The sequence below is a fragment of the Trachinotus anak genome, unplaced genomic scaffold, assembly GCF_046630095.1.
Source record: "Trachinotus anak isolate AG129_WGS33_773 ecotype Australia unplaced genomic scaffold, CSIRO_AGI_Tana_v1 ptg000024l, whole genome shotgun sequence".
Taxonomy (NCBI): domain Eukaryota; kingdom Metazoa; phylum Chordata; class Actinopteri; order Carangiformes; family Carangidae; genus Trachinotus; species Trachinotus anak.
This window is the reverse complement of record NW_027273875.1, coordinates 2,666,440-2,684,048: the sequence shown is the minus strand read 5'-3', so window position 1 is coordinate 2,684,048 and position 17,609 is coordinate 2,666,440. Positions and strand designations below refer to the sequence as shown.

The 17,609-nt window shown below is 38.2% G+C and overlaps 3 protein-coding genes across 4 annotated transcripts in view; 2 read left to right on the top strand and 1 right to left on the bottom strand.

The window, feature by feature from the left end:
- Window positions 1-11,335, bottom strand: part of LOC139607954 (organic cation/carnitine transporter 2-like) — a 23,841-nt gene extending 12,506 nt beyond the window's left edge. Inside the window, exons 1-6 of one of the 2 annotated variants that reach the window (XM_071461331.1) lie at window positions 11,293-11,335; window positions 10,957-11,193; window positions 4,579-4,658; window positions 4,197-4,294; window positions 3,016-3,818; window positions 504-627 (exon numbers count right to left, since the gene is read on the bottom strand). In XM_071461331.1, the coding sequence (XP_071317432.1) occupies window positions 504-623 (120 nt within the window). In that variant the 5' untranslated portion in view covers window positions 624-627; window positions 3,016-3,818; window positions 4,197-4,294; ... (1 more) ...; window positions 10,957-11,193; window positions 11,293-11,335. Of the gene's footprint in view, window positions 1-503; window positions 843-3,015; window positions 3,819-4,196; window positions 4,295-4,578; window positions 4,659-10,956; window positions 11,194-11,292 lie in introns of those variants that run through there. The other variant, XM_071461330.1, reaches the window with a different exon arrangement.
- Window positions 5,734-11,607, top strand: LOC139608114 (sodium-dependent phosphate transport protein 2A-like). The gene is made up of 12 exons (XM_071461602.1): window positions 5,734-5,869; window positions 5,992-6,135; window positions 6,285-6,396; window positions 6,489-6,684; window positions 7,290-7,409; window positions 7,629-7,677; window positions 8,001-8,168; window positions 8,295-8,411; window positions 9,177-9,301; window positions 10,278-10,390; window positions 10,932-11,215; window positions 11,324-11,607. Exons 1-12 carry the CDS (start codon window positions 5,734-5,736, stop codon window positions 11,605-11,607), a joined length of 1,848 nt encoding a protein of 615 aa, XP_071317703.1.
- LOC139607953 (uncharacterized) lies at window positions 11,346-17,609 on the top strand. Its single transcript, XM_071461329.1, has 7 exons — window positions 11,346-13,534; window positions 13,876-13,977; window positions 14,225-14,286; window positions 14,482-14,802; window positions 15,001-15,324; window positions 15,950-16,072; window positions 17,341-17,609. The coding sequence occupies exons 3-7, from the start codon at window positions 14,232-14,234 to the stop codon at window positions 17,388-17,390; spliced, it is 873 nt and encodes a 290-aa protein (XP_071317430.1). The 5' UTR covers window positions 11,346-13,534; window positions 13,876-13,977; window positions 14,225-14,231; the 3' UTR covers window positions 17,391-17,609.

The following is a 17,609-nucleotide window of genomic DNA, read 5'->3' as shown; positions in this document are numbered from 1 at the left end:
TCAACACGTCACAATCAGTTCACTCTTTGTGCAGTTCAACAGTGCACATTGTACAAGTTCAGAACATCTTTGCATCCATTTAGCCTCTTGCCAGCTGTCTGTATTTTTATTTGATGCAAATATTGATGTGGATTGTGTTGCTGCCAAAGTAGTATCACTGTTTCATCTGGATAGCTCTGCTGTTGCTATTATTTCACGAAATGATGACAGGAATACTGTTGTACAGTGTTGTTTCTATTTTGGTTTGGTTCTATAAATGTGTTACTTTAAACTTCATCCAGAAGATGAGTTAGTACAAAGCCCTGAAGTCCGGGAAAAAAAAAAAAAAAAAAAAAAAAATCATATATATATATATATATATATATATATATATATATATATATATATATATATATATATATATATATATATATATATATATAACATGTTTATATATATATATATATATATATATATAAACATGTTTAGGGAGCAGCTTTCATCTTTACTAACAGCCTACTCACCATTATTGGGATGGTGGTTTTACGCCAGTCCTCTGTGAGGTTGACATCAAGTACCAGACAGTGGTGACTTGGTATGTCCATCAGGAAGACGAGGGTGAAAGCGCCAAATCCATTGGGCATGATGCTGATGCAGAGCAGGAAGAAGACAACTTTCTGAAAACGTCCCCATTGACCCAGAAAAGCTATGGTATCAGCATAATTCCTCATAGTCAAAGTATCCTCTTTCTTCTACGACTACTCTTGTATCCGCTGTATTCCTGCAACTGTGTCCTGCACGGTCATATATCTTTAATCACCTTCCTTTCCTTTTTTTTTCTCTCTACAGTGTAAGCAGAGTTGAAAAAACCCTGCAGTCATGTTGCGACCTGCCTCCTCACAATCTGCCATTCAGCAAGCCAGCCAGTGCAAAGTATTAACGCATAATGAATAAACTTGCTGCATACCTATGATCAAATGAAAAACTTGAAAGACTTGATGCAAATTGGGATGAATTGTGCACAGGCAAAAGAGTTCATTGTCCATGAAGTAATCGTCCATTGACATGAAAATATAAAGAGGACAGATCCAGGCTCCCAAAGCGGTCTACCTTGACAAACCTGTGGTATTACTGTTGTCTACATACATACATACATACATACATACATATATATTATATATATAGTGAAGACTTTAAAGGGATTTAATAAAAGGTATACTTACTGAACAAAAATATAAATGCAACACTTTTGTTTTAACTGTGAGTGAGCACTTCTTCTTTTTCCACAATAATCATTCACTTGACAGGTGTGGCATACCAAGACAGTGGTTACACAACATCGTTACTGCACAGATGTGCCTCAGGCTGGTCACAACAAAACGCCCCTGTAAAATATGTGTGTAACGCATCCTGTGGGTGAGCGGTTTGCTTATGTCACCATTGTGAACCGAGTGCCCCACGGTGAGTGTAGTCATGGCTTCGGTAGGCATAAGTTACAGAGAACAAATACAGGGGCATTTCATTGATGGAAATTTGAATGCACACAAATAAAGCGATGAGATCCTGAGGCCAGTTGAGGGGAACAGCAAAGAGCATGTGAAGTATTTATATTCAAATGTCTGAAAGGACTGGAGGTAAGCTGGAACAAGTGTTAACATTAGGTAATACAAGTCAGCTAGCTAACCTGTGGTTTAAGACCTGGCCATCTCCTCCTACACTTTTTGTTTTGGGGTTTGAGCTTGCAGATTCTGTTGCTAATGTGACTACACTGTCCACAATTCTTGGAAGTTGAAAAAATCCCAGACAAGTCACCAGTTTCCAGCAACTTTGCACAGCCATTGAAGAGGAGCAGTCCAATATTCCACCTAATCCACTTGGTATGAAAGAGATGTGTTGCACTGCATTAGGCAAATGGTGCTCACACAAGATGCTGTCTTGTCTTCTGATCCACGGCTAGGGCTGCAGCCATCGATTATTTTAGTAATCAAGCATTCTAACGATTATTTGAGTAATAGGATAAGTAGTTCTTTCTTATTAAAGAATAAGATATAAGAAAACAATAGAATATATAGGAATATACTGTACAATATAGAAAATAGAAAAAAGAGAAAAGAGAAAAGAACACAGGCCTCCTAAAATGAACAACTAACTGGTTTCCTTTTAAGAAAGATCAACATCTTTATTGTTTAAGTTGCTACAATATTATCTGTCAAAACTAAACCCATTTAGTGCCATTAAGTGGTAGTCTAGTTCCTGTAGGCTAGTTCTCTTTTTTGGGTTGTCTGTCTGTGTATGTATGTCCACCCCATTCTTGTGGATGCAATATTTCAGTAACACCTTAATGGAACGTGACCAGAATCTAATCAGTTCATCCTTGAGTTCAAATGAATGTTTGTGCACGGAGTTGTCGTCATCTGTGGAGCACTTTCAACTGCACTAACCTGTATAATAAGTACTATACAAATGTTTGCATGTGTGACAGCCCAGGGCCATATGTGTTTTCCTGGCTGGCTGACTGGCTGGCTGGCTGTCTTCTGTTGCAGGTGTTTGGCCTGCTTCCCTTCTTTGTTTGCATTTCCTGGCTTTATGGCTCCTGGGAGACTCCGTCTAGCTTAGATGGGTTAGTGGCTGTGTCTGAGGAAGAGCATCAAAGCCAGGCTTCCTCGGTTCTATGGTTCTCTTGCTCTGGACAGCCGAGCTCCTGACATTTTCTGTTTGTTTGTTTTTTTTTTTTGTAACATATGGTTTTCCCTGCATCCCAAACCTCCACCACACACTGACAACTGATCTCCCATCCCATAAACTCTGTTATTATTTTGAATTAAAAGAAATGTTGCTCTGACTCAAACCTACCATGTGGATCTCCCGTAATTGTTATGGCTTAAATGAGCTGGTCTTAACAAATGATTGATTTCACTGACTTTCGGAAAGCCTTTGACAGCCTTCATTGTGACACCCTATTGAATCATGGGAGCATATGAAATCCCTCCATAAAAGTCACATTGTTGTTAATAGAAAGCCATCTGAATGGTTCACCGTTGAGTCTGGCATGCAGCAGGGGTGTATCATGTCTCCTGTTCTCTTCCTCTGCTATCGACTGGATTCTGAGGAACTGGCCTCACTGTTATCTGCTGGAGAAAACGACAAACTGAACAAATTTGCCAAACAGACTTGAGACCATGATAAAGATAAAAATACTAACATATGTAATAGTTTTTAGTGAAGTACCTGCAGAGTTCCCAAATATGTGAGGGAGAGAAAAACTTCATGCTCTACTGCTAGCTGTAGCTCAGGTCCACCATTAGATGTTGCTGCTTTACTTGCTCCTACTGCAGCTGACTTTGTCATAATGTCTGTATATGGCAGTGTTGTTTTGAAACCACGTTTCCTTTTGACACTCCTGTAAATGAGTTCCTTTGATTTCATGTCAAGGTCATATCCAAGTAAATTATTTCACCGTAAAATAGCTGTAAATTACTGGCATCCCTGTTACCAGTAATTTACTGTTATTTTACGTTGAGTGTACTTTAATTAATTTTAACAGTATATTACTGTATTTTAGATTACAGTATTTGACAGTATGATAAGTTACTGTAATTTTACAGTATATGCCAGCATGTTACTGTCTATTTACAAAGGGTAATACAATCTGTTACTTTTGCATTTGAATCCCCCCCTTTAAAATCGGCTACTATTAGGGGATTCAATTTTAGTGGAAAGAGGGTGTACGACAGCAAATGTGACAGGGAGAAACAGAGAGGAAAACGATGGACCGGTGACCAGTGAGAGAGGACGACTGCAGAGTTTGGCTGGTATCCTCAATCACCAATGACCAGTGCCTGTAAAACAAACAAGCAATAAAAAAGTGAGCACTGATTGATACGGAACAAACTTCTGAACTTTTGGAAAGTTCTGTGACATGCAGGATAAAGACACTGAAAAGAAGCACAGGATGTACAACTGTGCGTCCACATTTATATGAACATATCAGTGCAAGTCTCAGCATGCGTGTCGCAAAACTATAGTTTAGCTCTTGTTAAATGTCAACACGGATGTATTGTGGTAAAGGATCTTTGGTATCTTTGGTAAAGCAACAGCACTGCATGTTAGGCAAAAATGGCAATGCTAGGCTAATATGACAACATTCAGTCATTCAGACAATAAAACGTGTTTGAACTTGTTTTAGTGTTGCTCCTGGGATTCACACGCTGACTCACCTCTCTTCTCCATCTGCTGAGAGAGACTCCTAAATCCAGGCCCCCACTTGCTTTTGCAAATCTTCCTATCCTTCCACTTTGTGCTTGTACAGTCAGTTCTATAGGAGCACAAGTAAACTCAGGTTAGCTGCTTCTTCACCCTGCAGTCGGAGAGTAACTTTAATAAAGTTAACTTTACTGACTTTTGAATGAAACAGCTGAAAACAACACCCTGTTTGCTGTTTGCTAGCTAACGATGCTTGACCTACAGAGCTTTGTTTGCCAATTTCAGCAACCGGACCTAATGAAACCTTATCTGACACGTCAACAGTTCAATAATCATGCAGAAAATAATAATAATAATCATGAACAATGCCAATTTGACACAATAAGCTAATGTTACCTTCTTGGTTGAAGTCCGTGTGGACCCTCTCCACCAAAGCCGTGCTCTCCGAGGTCAAGCTCAGAAACAGCCAGACGCATCTTGACACCCAAAAATGAGTTGTAGGGAAGTTTGATTATTAATAATAATAATCCAATAATCAGTGCGACAATGACAAAGTGACAGAAGTAACAAAGCACTTATTTCCGAAGTTTGAAAAATGCTGTTTTATGCTGTTAAATTAAAGTTATGTACTGTTATTGGTTAACCGACCGCTATAACTGTAAATGTACATGTGAGGGATGAATATTTAACAATTATTATGAAATACAGTGTTATACTGTTTCAATTCCCCCGTAAATTTACAGCAATTCTTTACAGTCTAACAGAAAGTGCAAGTCATTATTTTATATGGTTTTACATATTTTTTTCAGTTCTGTAGTGTAATTATAACTACTAAAGTGAAAATTCAGCTGAAACAATGAAAGCATATGACATACACAATTTAGACAAGATGACAAAGAGAAATTTAAAGAAAAAAAAGAATGAGGAAGACAGTCTTAGTGTTCCATTATACAATCTGTCATCCATGCTGTACTAATAGAGTTAATGTACACTACACAGTAGGACCTCCCTTTCATTTTCTGCCATATCTCTTTCTTCTCTTTCCCATCTTCTAATTTCTCATGTCAAATTTGGTCTCTTTTAGCTTCCTTTTTTTACTATATAAAAGTGAATTAGGTAAAAAGTGCACTTCTTTGGTTCTTTTATAGTTTCTTTATTTCCTACTTATTACTATCAGCTGCAATCTAAGTCAGGAATCCCTGTCTGAAGGAACTGCACCATTTCAAGACCAAGGTATGTTAAAATAGAAATCTATATACTTGAAGCAGCACTGATTGCATGTAATATGCTGATCACAATATTTGATCACAGTATTGGTTAGAATGAATTTTGTAATGTTAAAAACACGTTTGCTTTTTGTTACATTAATATTAGTACATTAGTAGTATAGCAGTAGTAGTGTTACTGTAGCCTTTCATGAGTGGACTGTCCTAGTAAAATCATTAAATAATACAATGACAAGTATTTCCACCATTATTAATACTACTTGAGCTATAACTACGATTACAACTCATATTACTACCCATAATTGATGCCTTCCAGAATCAAGCCATGGAAACTCAGCTGAGATCTGAGCGACTGAATACAGTTGTATCCGCTCTCTGCAAAATCCCACTCCTCTTTCTACTTTTGTACTTCTTCGTGTGCTCCCTTGACGTTTTAAGCTCTGCCTTTCAACTATCTGGAGGTAACCACTATCATCCAATTGTCAGTTTTAGTTACTCTTACGATAAACTGTATGCTAAGCTTGATTTTGAATTTTCAAGCAGTCCTACTGTCTGTCTCTCTTAATCCGCCTCTCCTTTCTAGGCAGGGTAGCAGGGGATATCTTCCAGGAAAATGCCATCCTGTCTAACCCAGTGGCAGGGCTGGTGGTGGGGATACTGGTGACAGTGTTGGTCCAGAGCTCCTCAACCTCCACATCAATCATAGTCAGCCTTGTCTCTTCGGGTTGTGAGTTAACATTTTAACACTCCTATAAAAGTGTTAATTTGAGTTCATCTAGAGAAACATCTAACACCAGCACTTTGACAAGACCTGGCCAAAAGAATACCACATACCACCCATCAACATATTTTGTCTAATTATGTCTTTCTGTGAAGTGCTGGATGTCCAGTCAGCCATTCCTATCATCATGGGCTCCAACATTGGAACATCAGTCACTAATACTATTGTTGCTCTAATGCAGGCTGGGGAGAGAGAGGAGTTTGAAAGGTACAGCTGTGTGTGTGTGTGTGAGATGTGTATATGGTAAAATTTTAGGTATGTGTATTCAAAAATAACATCTGTAATTATGTTTATTCCAGGGCATTTGCTGGAGCTACAGTCCATGACTGTTTTAACTGGTTGTCAGTTTTGGTGCTTCTCCCTCTGGAAGCTTCGAGTGGGCTCCTGAGGTATCTGTCACAGGCTGTAGTCGACACACTACAGATCAGTACTGGAGAAGAAGCTCCTGAACTTCTTAAAGTCCTCACTGAGCCACTTACTAAAATGATTATCCAGGTACGCAGAGGAAATATTTTCTTTCAGTATTCAAGCCAGTAAGGGGCAGACACCTGGGTAGCACAACTTGTGCTAACAAGAAGCTCCTCAGAATGGGTACTAGACATGTTTGCTAAAAATAGTGGCAAATTCTTAATGAAAAACATTAGCTTACATCCATCTAAAATGAAGGGAGAGAAAATGTCACCTGTTGAATGTCACCTATTTTGCATAATTATTCCATATCTGTTTAATTACAGTCAGACACGGGAATAAAGGAAATAATGGTTAGAGACATAAAATTAAAAACTGTGTCACAAAGAAGAGAGACACAGCTTTCGAGTCATAAAGTTCAAGTGGGAAAGGAGCAAAATGTGCCTTTATACGCACTTTTCACTGTTAGACATTATGACATTATGTACATCTAAGTAAGGGATACAAATGTCAATTATTTTATAGTATATAGTGAGAAAAAAACAAATGAATTGGCTACCAAACCAAAAATAAGAAGGCAGGTAATATTCCCATCCCTAAGGTTATTTCTCTGTAGACAATCAATGGCAGCAATAAAGTGTCATTCCAGCACAATATAATTATAATCTAATAAAATGGTTCTGGCTTTGTAGCTGGATCGGTCAGTCATTACAGCTATCGCTACCGGAGACCAGAGCGTGAGGAACAAGAGTCTGGTGAAGCAGTGGTGTCAAAGCACAACTGTGGAGGTAATTAATACAAAAAAGTGTCCCATATTAATGTCAAATTACTACCTGCTGCTTCTGTTGTCCTATTCCCTTTTACACCAGATTGACACCTCAAGCTACCTACATATATGTTCCACTATCTACAACTTAGTGTTGCTTATATATTGAATGTGCAAAACTAGAAGTCTACTGAATATATTGCATCCTCCCAGCAGTTCTTTGCCTCAGTGTGCCCTCTACCTGTTTTGTCATTGCTGACAGGACAATGAAACATCCTGGGGAACACACAACCTTTCAGAACATATACAGAAATGTATGCAATTTTGTTCTTTTTTACTATTTCTCTGATTTTTAGGATGTCTATAGAATAATATCACTCCTCTTCTCTTATACATTTTCCCTTCCTTCTATTTGTCTATTTCAATGACTAGATTTCACTTCTGCATCAATCATCAACATGCACTGCAAGTAAAACATGCTGATTATCAAGTTTTAAATGTTTTCCAGTTGTTCCCAGAGAGCAGCTGCATTCTCTCCTTCCTTTACATTTTGGTAGTTAAAGTTTATTTCTCACTCAAACACTCTTGGTTTCTGCATCAGACCTTAATGATATCTTATCTCTGTCTCTCTGCTCAGGCAAGCATCTTTTTGTGGACTGCTCTTTGTCCGACTTGGCCATAGGTCTGATCCTCCTGGCTTGCTCCCTGTTGGTGCTGTGCAGCTGTTTGATACTCCTTGTTAAACTGCTCAACTCCCTGCTAAAGGGCCAGGTGGCCAGTGCTATTAATAAAGTCATTAACACAGGTAAGATAGCATTCACTATTCCTAAATGCATTACAGCTTTTCCAACCCAAAATTTGTATTAAATTGTAATCTTAATTTTACATTGACAATGTACTCCCTCCTCTCCTGTGTTGTCATGTTCTGTAGATTTCCCTTACCCTTTTACCTGGCTGGCAGGTTATCTGGCTCTACTAGTAGGAGCAGGCATGACCTTTTTGGTTCAGAGCAGTTCTGTCTTCACCTCTGCCATCACCCCTCTCATAGGTAATACACACAAAGACTAAATTAAGGGTATAAACAGAAATACATTTCATTAAAATATAATTTAAGTGATTTTCATACCCAGCAAACCGATTTATCAACTGCACTCAACATTTGCAACATCACTATTTGCGACTTATTATACATGAAATAAGTAATTTATACTTGGAAATGGTAGCAATATGTCTTTTGCTATCCACTTCAAAAGTTAATAAATTACCTCCCAACTGTTTTTACAGTTCAACATTAACAGGACTGGCCAGTTTATGGTTAAACATGTTTGCAAAAAATGCTCTATGAGTAGGAGATTTGTTCAGTTCCAGACATACCTCAGCCAAATAAAGAAAAAACCTTCTCCACATCTTCATTTCCTCAGTATCTTAAATAATTGCGTTGTGGCATAAACTGTAAAACCCACATGAAAAACAGATAAGGATTGCCTGCACTTGAGTATTACAACTGTTGACTACATACAGGTCCTGTGACTGGAGGCCTTGTTGGTTCCACTGACTATGCTAAACCTGTAGGATTTTAGTCTTTGCTCTCTCTCTCTCTCTCTCTCTGTGTGTGTGTGTGTGTGTTTTAAGGTCCTAATCTGACATTTCAGTAAGCCTATTACTTTTGTTTTACCAGCTTGTAGCTCATGCAGTTGATCTTTCTTGAAGCTTGTGTCTTGCTCTCTTGTTTTGAATTGACTCAAGTGTAGATTATGTTAAATGCAGAACTGGAGGTTTGGTACCTGTTGCTGATCATACTATGAACCCTCAGGGATTGGTGTAATCAGTATTGAAAGGGCCTACCCTTTAACCCTGGGGTCCAACCTCGGAACCACTACGACAGCTACACTTGCAGCCCTAGCTAGTCCAGGAGACAAGCTACCAGCTGCCACACAGGTACACACACACACACACACACACACACACACACACACACACACACACACACACACACAAACACACACACGTTCTTTCCTCAGTCGTTACTCCTGTCATTAATATGTCTGTTCACCAAAGGGCAAAACCATCACAGTCTTCCTATCTCTCTCCATGGTGCTGAAACATTTCATTGTACATTCTTACAAATGTGCTGAAACATTAAACTCAAAACACCAACTCATGTATAAAATGAATCTCCGGTCACCAGTCGTAATGCTGCTAGAAAGTTCCACTAACATTGTTAGTGTAAACACATTTCTGGGGCATTTTCACCACAATCACAGCCTTCCTCATTTGATTCTCACACATTTCATTGTGAAGACCGATGCATTGGGTAAATATTCACACTCATCTCCTATGTCACTTGTGTAGCCCCGCCTTCCTTCTATCCGCATACCTGTAACTCATTTGTGTCATGTCTGTGTTATATGTGTGTGTGTGTATTTTATTTCAACACTAATGAAGGCTTCTAGTTGAAAGGCATTGGCAGCCGTTTCATATAAAAGGTTTTTTATCATTATACCTAAAAACTCAGAGTGTCTTGGATTTTTCCTCTTTGCTTGCCAACGAAAAAATTAAGGAGTTAATTGAGAAAAAAATCTTCAGAACTGATAATGAAAATAACTGTTAGTTGTAGCTTCAATTAAAACCTACGGGGGAATTAAAATTTGAGATGATGTTTACTGAAATTTGTGTCAGCTCAAACAGTAACAGGAACACACTTGTGAACACACTTGTGCTTCCTTCCTGTGGTTAACACCCTGACGATAAGCCTTTTCTCACATTTTTCTGTGAAAATGCCTTCTGTGGTGTCTTCTTCCACATACATTCCACTTCTCATCTATTATCTCCCCATTTGACTTGTTCTTGTGTAGTTTTCTTTGTGTGACTCTTTTGCCAGAATCTTTTATCATCACTTCTGTGTTTGTTTCAGGTTGCTTTATGTCATTTTTTCTTTAACCTCCTTGGTATCCTGCTGTGGTATCCCATACCAGCCACCCGCTTACCCATACGTATGGCCTGTGCCCTTGGCAACTGCACTGCCAGGTATGAGAAGCAATAGTTTCTATTTTTACTCACTCATGGCTAAAAAATGTCAGCAAGACCTTCAAGGGAAATCAAAATATGCTATTACTGAAAAACAGAAATTGTTTGACTTTTAACTAGAATTACCTCCTTGCATTTGTATACTTACAAACGCAAGGAGCATTGAATAATGGCTATAATGTTTTTGCGGAGCATTATGAAGTGAAGTTGACCTTTGACCTTAAAATTCTAGTCAATTCATCCTTGAGTCCAAGTGAATGTTTCTGCCTGATGTAATGAAATTCCCTGTGGGTATTCCTGATATGTCAGTGTCACAAGGTCACTGTTACCTTGAACTTTGACCTTGGAACATCAAAATCTTATCAGTTCATCCCTGAGTCCAAGTGAACTTTTCCAAATCTAAAGAAATTCCCTCAAGGCATTATTGAGATATTGCATTCACGAGATTGGGACATATGGATAATCTGAAAACATAATGATTCCAGCCCTGGCTGTTGCTGGAGTGGGGACATAATAAAACTCATAATTCATACATGCACAGATACCGCTGGTTTGCTGTTTTGTACCTCCTCCTCTGCTTCCTGCTGCTTCCATCCCTCGTGTTTGCCCTCTCCATGGCTGGCTGGAAGGTGATGGCTGGGATTGGTGTGCCAGTCGTTATGGTGATTATATCTGTTGCAACTGTAAACTTGCTCCAGGCAAGAAGACCAGACTATTTGCCACTCAGACTGAGGAACTGGGACTTTCTCCCTGTTTGGATGACCTCACTGGAGCCCCTGGATAACCTCATTGCCGGGGTGACCCTGTGGTGCCGGCAAGAGAGAGGTAAATATCTCAGCTAGTGTTGTGATAGAATCTCAACCACTTTATTTTCTGTTGTTGGCATTATTGCATTGATTTACCTCTTCCTTGTCTCTGCTCCTGAAATTCCAGGTTGGAGTTGTATTGACATTTCTGTCAACCCTGAGAGAAAAGCGAAGGAGAAATGGAAGCAGAATGGGAAAACACAAGAGACTGATGAGAGTTGGCAGAAACAAAGAGGACTCGGCAAACCTGGATGTTATGATCTACAATATAATGAGGAAAACAACAGAGACAACAAAACAAACAGCATGTCTTCAGAGAACAACATCTGTAACATGGGTGCAGTGTGGTCCATCAAGATAAACACAAACTCAAACAATCAGGCCACTCAACTGACCAGCACTCACTTGTAGTGCCATTATCTTGTGTTTAAGATGTTGCCAGATGCCAGATAATTCATGAATGTAATGACCGGTATGGACTATTCATTAAGAAATTATTATAATAATTTAAAAACAAACAAAAGTACAAATGTCATGTAAATGTAATTTGTAATCTGTAGCTGGTTGCACCAACTCTCATCTGAAAGTAGACCAACTCTGGGAAGGTGGTCTACTTTCAGAGGAGTAAAGCATGAATAGTTAATCAATAGCATTTTGGTTTCTTACCATCATACAAAGACAATTTTTAACAGGCTAACTTTTATTTAACACAACTGATGCAATGGTGAATTATAACTGTGATATTTGGACTTTAGAACAGGGGTTGGCAACTGGCGGCCCACGGGCCAAAACTGACATTATATCTCGTCATGGTTATGACCAAGGTCAACAGTTGCACACTGAATCACTTCCTCTAGCAATTTTTGTCTTTTTATCTTGTCTACAAAATCAGTAAGGAAGTTCATTTTTCTGCAATTCTTTGTTCAAACAAGCTTTTAGTTTTTATTGTGAAAAGTTCTCACAGGAGGTTCCAAAGGTTCTGTCGCTAACTTGACAGACCTGAAATAGCGAAAAAAAGATGTTTGATAAGAAAAAATAACACCGGTTCAATAAATCAGTCAAACATATAATATGTGACTGTGGGCCACACTGCTACATGTGAACAGTAATTAAGTAAACTGAAGTTGCATTTATTAGCCTTTGATTATGTTCTAGCCCGCCATGTAATGGGTTAGAAAAAGACTGGCCTTAAGCCTGCTTTAGAAGGTTAAGTCAGGTGTGAACAGGCGAATCCAAGACATAAACTTGGTTCATAATAATTAGGCCTGGAATATACTTGCTGTTTGATCAAGCGTTCGCGTAAGTAACGGCTGCGTTGTGAACGAATACTTGCTTCTACACAACGCGGCACGTGATACGGGAGGTCTCCACTTGGGGGCATACCACAGAAATCAGAGCCAGAGTCATAAACAGAGCCCAGTCTTGCATACTCATGTAAATAAACAACATGATTACACTGGAAGAAGTCTGTATTTTGCTTTTGCTGCGATTGCGGCAGAAAAAGAGACAACGGTGCCATAGTAGCAGCTATTTCATTGACCTTATCTGACCCTCTGACCTCATGGTCACTGTACTCGCACGACCACCCCTAGCGTTCATGTATAATTTTGCAATATTGCAATATTGCATCTTGTGTACACATTGCGTAATTTTTGGCAACGTGCATGACGGATGCACCAAACGAACGCAGGATATGCATGGCAGCCACGATGCATACACGTACGCGTTGTTAAAAGCAAGTATATTCCAGGCTTTAGAACTTGAAGCATTGCAGTACCTTCCCTTATTTGTTATGTTGCTTTTTTCCCTCAATGAAAAATAAAAAAAATCTATGCTGGAAAAAAGTGTGAAAAAAAAAAAGATGTTACTGGGTCTGATCAACTGTTCTTACAGGAGATTAAAAGCTGAAAATGGTATGTTAGCTGCCTTTCAAACATATCGTACTTGTGGGTGCTGCTTGAAGTGAAGCAGAAACGAGACTAGTCAGCCTTGAGTGTCAAGCTGGGTGTTGTGGCTTTAGCAGAGACAGAGAAAGAAAAAAAAAAAGTGTTTTTTTAACTGTTGGCCATGCACATGACATAATTATTTTTTTGCTGTGTGAAAGCAATGGCCAACAATGACCTAGACAGCAGAATTCATTTTTTATAGTAATTGATACATACAGTAGTTATTTCTTAGCCAAACCTTACATTAATGTTTTGAGTGCATTCATAAAGTGTCATACAGCCTCCCACATAATGACTGGAACATCTCAAGACATTAATGACAGCATTACATGCAAACCTTTCACTCTGAAGACTTACATTGGGCATTGTTTTCATCTGAGAAACCCTAGAAGGTCAGATAAGATGTTAATTAAGTTTATAATTGCAACAGTACAGGATCGTAGTACTTTGTTCACTGGCAAATTATGGACGATAACACAATAACCACTTCCTTGATTCATTTTACACAACAAGAATTTTTTGGTGTGTCCTGTATTAAGTATCTCTGTAGAAAATGTAAAATCTGTTTTATAGTAGCTGATAATACATTTCTAAAACTATGTGACAACAGATTTAATCTGAGTAATGTCATATGTAAGATATTCATCTTATAAGTGCAGGAGTGGAGAATCTAGTGCTTTATTCACTGGCAAATTGTTGGCAACAGCACAGTGACCACTTCCTTGATTCATAGAACACAACAAGATGACGAGCATAAACCAACCGTCTCTCAGTGGAAAATTCACAGGTTAGCCTTTACCAGCTACGAAGACGGCATTACGCCATTTCAAATGTGGTGAGTGAAAGTTTTTAATTTTAAGTAGATTAGTGATAACGAGCAGCAACGTTGTGAGCATAAATTCTTATCCATTTTCAGATACTGTCAGATTATGAAAATAAATAATCTCACACATGCTATACATATTGTTCGACTTCAAACTAACAGCTAACTTTAAGTGTGGTCATTTTACAGTATATGAATAAAATCAAATAAAAATAAAATGTAACATTTAAGTTTACATTTGATTAATGTGTTTCAACAGACAAACAATGATTTCCATCTACATGATCCTCACTGCTCTGGCAACACTGGTTCTGGGAAAAGGTACATTTCACTGTTTAAGTATGATACTGCAGTTACCAGTATGTCCAGACAATAATTCAGTTTGGAAAAAAAAGATATAATAATATAAAAATGACACATAACATCAACGACATCATGATAAAATGCTGAAATTATGTTGTACATACATATACATTTAAAAATTGTCCTGTACAGTATTATTCCTTTTCTCTTTAGGGGCTGTTGAATGCAGTTTCTCTGAATCTACTGGAGGTCAGCAGTGTCTTGGAGCAGTGGGGCAGTTGTTGCTTTTTCATCTGCCAAATGCACTAGGTACATATATCGTGTTAAAAAAGGACAACAAAGGGCTGATTTTAAGAGTCAAAAATCAGACAGCAACTCTGTATGAGGAATATGCAAATCAGTCCGAACGCTTCACTGGTGGAACATTAAACCTTGGTGACGCAATGAAGAGACACTCTGGAGATTACGTGTTGGAGGAATTTAAATCTAATGGTCTTTTACTGAAAAAAATTCATGTTCATCTAGAAATACAAGGTAGGTTAAATTTTTGTAAATGTTTTTCTGAAAGACAGCAGTTTTGGATGAACAAATATTTCAATTGTATACCTACAACAGAAATAAAAACTTTTTTAAATTGTTAGTACAGGAAAAAGAAATACTAAGTATTGTTAAATATTACTGTTAATCAAGAAGAAAATGTCTTTACTCTGTGAGTGTGTGTTTGTTTTCCAGCTCCAGTGTCTGAGCCAGCCGTGTCTCAGATGTGTTTGTCACCAGAACAGATGACGGTCAGCTGCTCCTCTGAGGGAGATGGAGTAGAGTTCACTTTGACTGTGAACGGTCAGTTACTGAAACACACCAGAGATCACAGTCTGTCCCCAAGTAACTGGACAACAAACACACAGTCACTGACTGGGAATACAGCTAAAGAAGACAAATCCGGTGCTTCAAACGTTACCATCAGCTTACACGGTTCACTGACAGGAAACTTGACTTGTGATGTTCAAAACAACGTCAGCAGAGAGGAAACTGTTATTCACCTGAAAAGCTGCAAAGGTACAGTGTTTAAAGAATGATCAATTTCTTTTTTTTTTTGCCTCTTTTGTTTGACATTAGCTTCCCTGTGCCATTTCACTTATTTTTGTTACAAATAACAATCTTAACATTTTTAATATTTTTAGGTATTTATACGTGTCATGGTTGCAGTGGCAAAGAAGCTCCTTAAATGCTCATGCTATCCAAATCATTTGAGTGAGGACACAGGTGTGCAGGACTTCATACCAAACGCCAAAAAGAAACCAAACTAGTTGTGTTCATGTGGAGTAGCAGCTGTTTAACTTAAAGTTCCCTCCATGCCTTTGCTTGTTGTCTTTAACCTATGAAAATGGAAGATGTTAGCCCACTATTTGAAAAAGCTAATTTATTATGTTATGTGGTCTTATTCACTGGGGCCATGACCCAACCTCAGTCCACTATGATGTTTTGCAGTAGCACAGGCCCTCACCTGCAGTCAGTCTCATGCTTGTGTCTCTGACATTCTTTTCTTTTCTAATTACACATCCGCTGCAGTAGCAGGTAACAGAAGATATGATGATAGACTATAACTATTTGATAAAAAAGTACCTCTGAACACTCTCATCATATCATCACAGTTGGTCTGATATTTGTTTCTGTTTTCTAGCTTTGACTTTTCAACTTGTGGCTGTGGTTGTGAGAGCTGTTGTCATCACTCTTCTTCTTTTCACTCTGTGTCTTGGTATCTTCCATTTACTTAAAAAAACAAGACCCATGACTGTCAATGAAGGTAAGATAGTTTAATATACAGTTTATAAAAGCTAGTGCTGCTCTTGTCCGACTTATTTTGTCTCCATGTGTTGGTATAAAGTGTTGTTAACCCTGTTTGTTATGGACTGACTGAAGTGGTTTAAAGGATTTAGGATCATGTATAATTTTCTTTGAAGAAAATATAAAATGCAAAATTAAACAAAAACATCCCATTACATGATGTTTATTATGAAAACCAGTAGTTCTGCTCTTGATACTCTGCATCCTTTTTCCTGAAGAAAGGGGAACAAAACACTTTTGCTGAATTAGAGGGGTCGCTGATTATTTTCAAACCCATCCAAAGCATGCGGGTGTTATAAATATGACAGATGCTTGGCAGCTGATGACCAATTATTTTTGATACTGCTCCTGTGAGAACACTGTAAAAATCATACATCCCTGCCTTTGATACCCCTCCAATTCTTAAGTTGTTGCAGAAAGAACAATCACTGGAGGATTTTCTGCATTATGTGGTTTACATTGATATTTTAGAGAAGAAGAAATTGTGGTCCCCAGCCTGCTCATTGATATATAAGGGCTGCAGCTCATGCTTGTTTTTGCATAAGTCTACAACCATCTCCTTGGTTTTGAAGATGTTTAAGGTTCAAGTTGTTCTGAGCAAAACACTCAACTAGAGAGGAGGCTTCTGCTCTGTATGCTGTTTCATTACTCCCAGACAACTAACCTAGACATCAGATCCATCAAAGTAGTGTCATCTGCAAATTTGAAGATTTTAACTGAGACAGAATGAGAAGTACAATTATTAGTGTACAATGAGTACAGGAGAGTCAACAAAACACAACACTGGGGAACACCAGTCGTTTACTCATGGGCACTGACCTTGATAACCTGTTGCAGACTTTCACTTCTTGTGATCTATTGGTCAAAAAGTCAAGGATCCAGCTACAGTAACTAAACTAAAGTGACTAAAATCAATAAACAGTACATGTGCATAGGTAGCACCGGCCTCTAGCTGCTGCAGGGTGCAGTGAATGCGAAGGGATACAGCGTCCTCCACAGACCTGTGTTTTCTGTAAGCAAAATGAAAAGGGTCAAGTGTCACACTGCCATTTATTTTATCTAAAGCATCTGTGTTATAAAATCTTGTGTGGAAAAACCACCTGCCAAGGAGGCACTCATTAACAACCTATCCAATATTGTATTTGAGAAAGTCTTTGAATACATAAGGATGTTCTGTAAAATAATCTTTTTCTGAAATAATTCTAAGCTTGTTTTGAACTTTTCCAGGTATTTCCAAAGCCGCCATTCTCTGCTCAACTGTAACGAATCCAGCATAATCTTCATATGAAACATTGATCTTGCAATGAGCCTTGCCTTAATTGTGTCTCAAATTATAGACCTGTTAAAAATCTATCTGCTATAATTTTGAAACTGTGGGAATTGTTTAGCCTTCTTGCATTTGCTTTCCAAATGGGACTATTGTGCTATTTTTTCAGTGACTTTTGTTTGGTATTGTGTGTATTTTTTTGAAATAAACATCTATTGAAAGACTTATG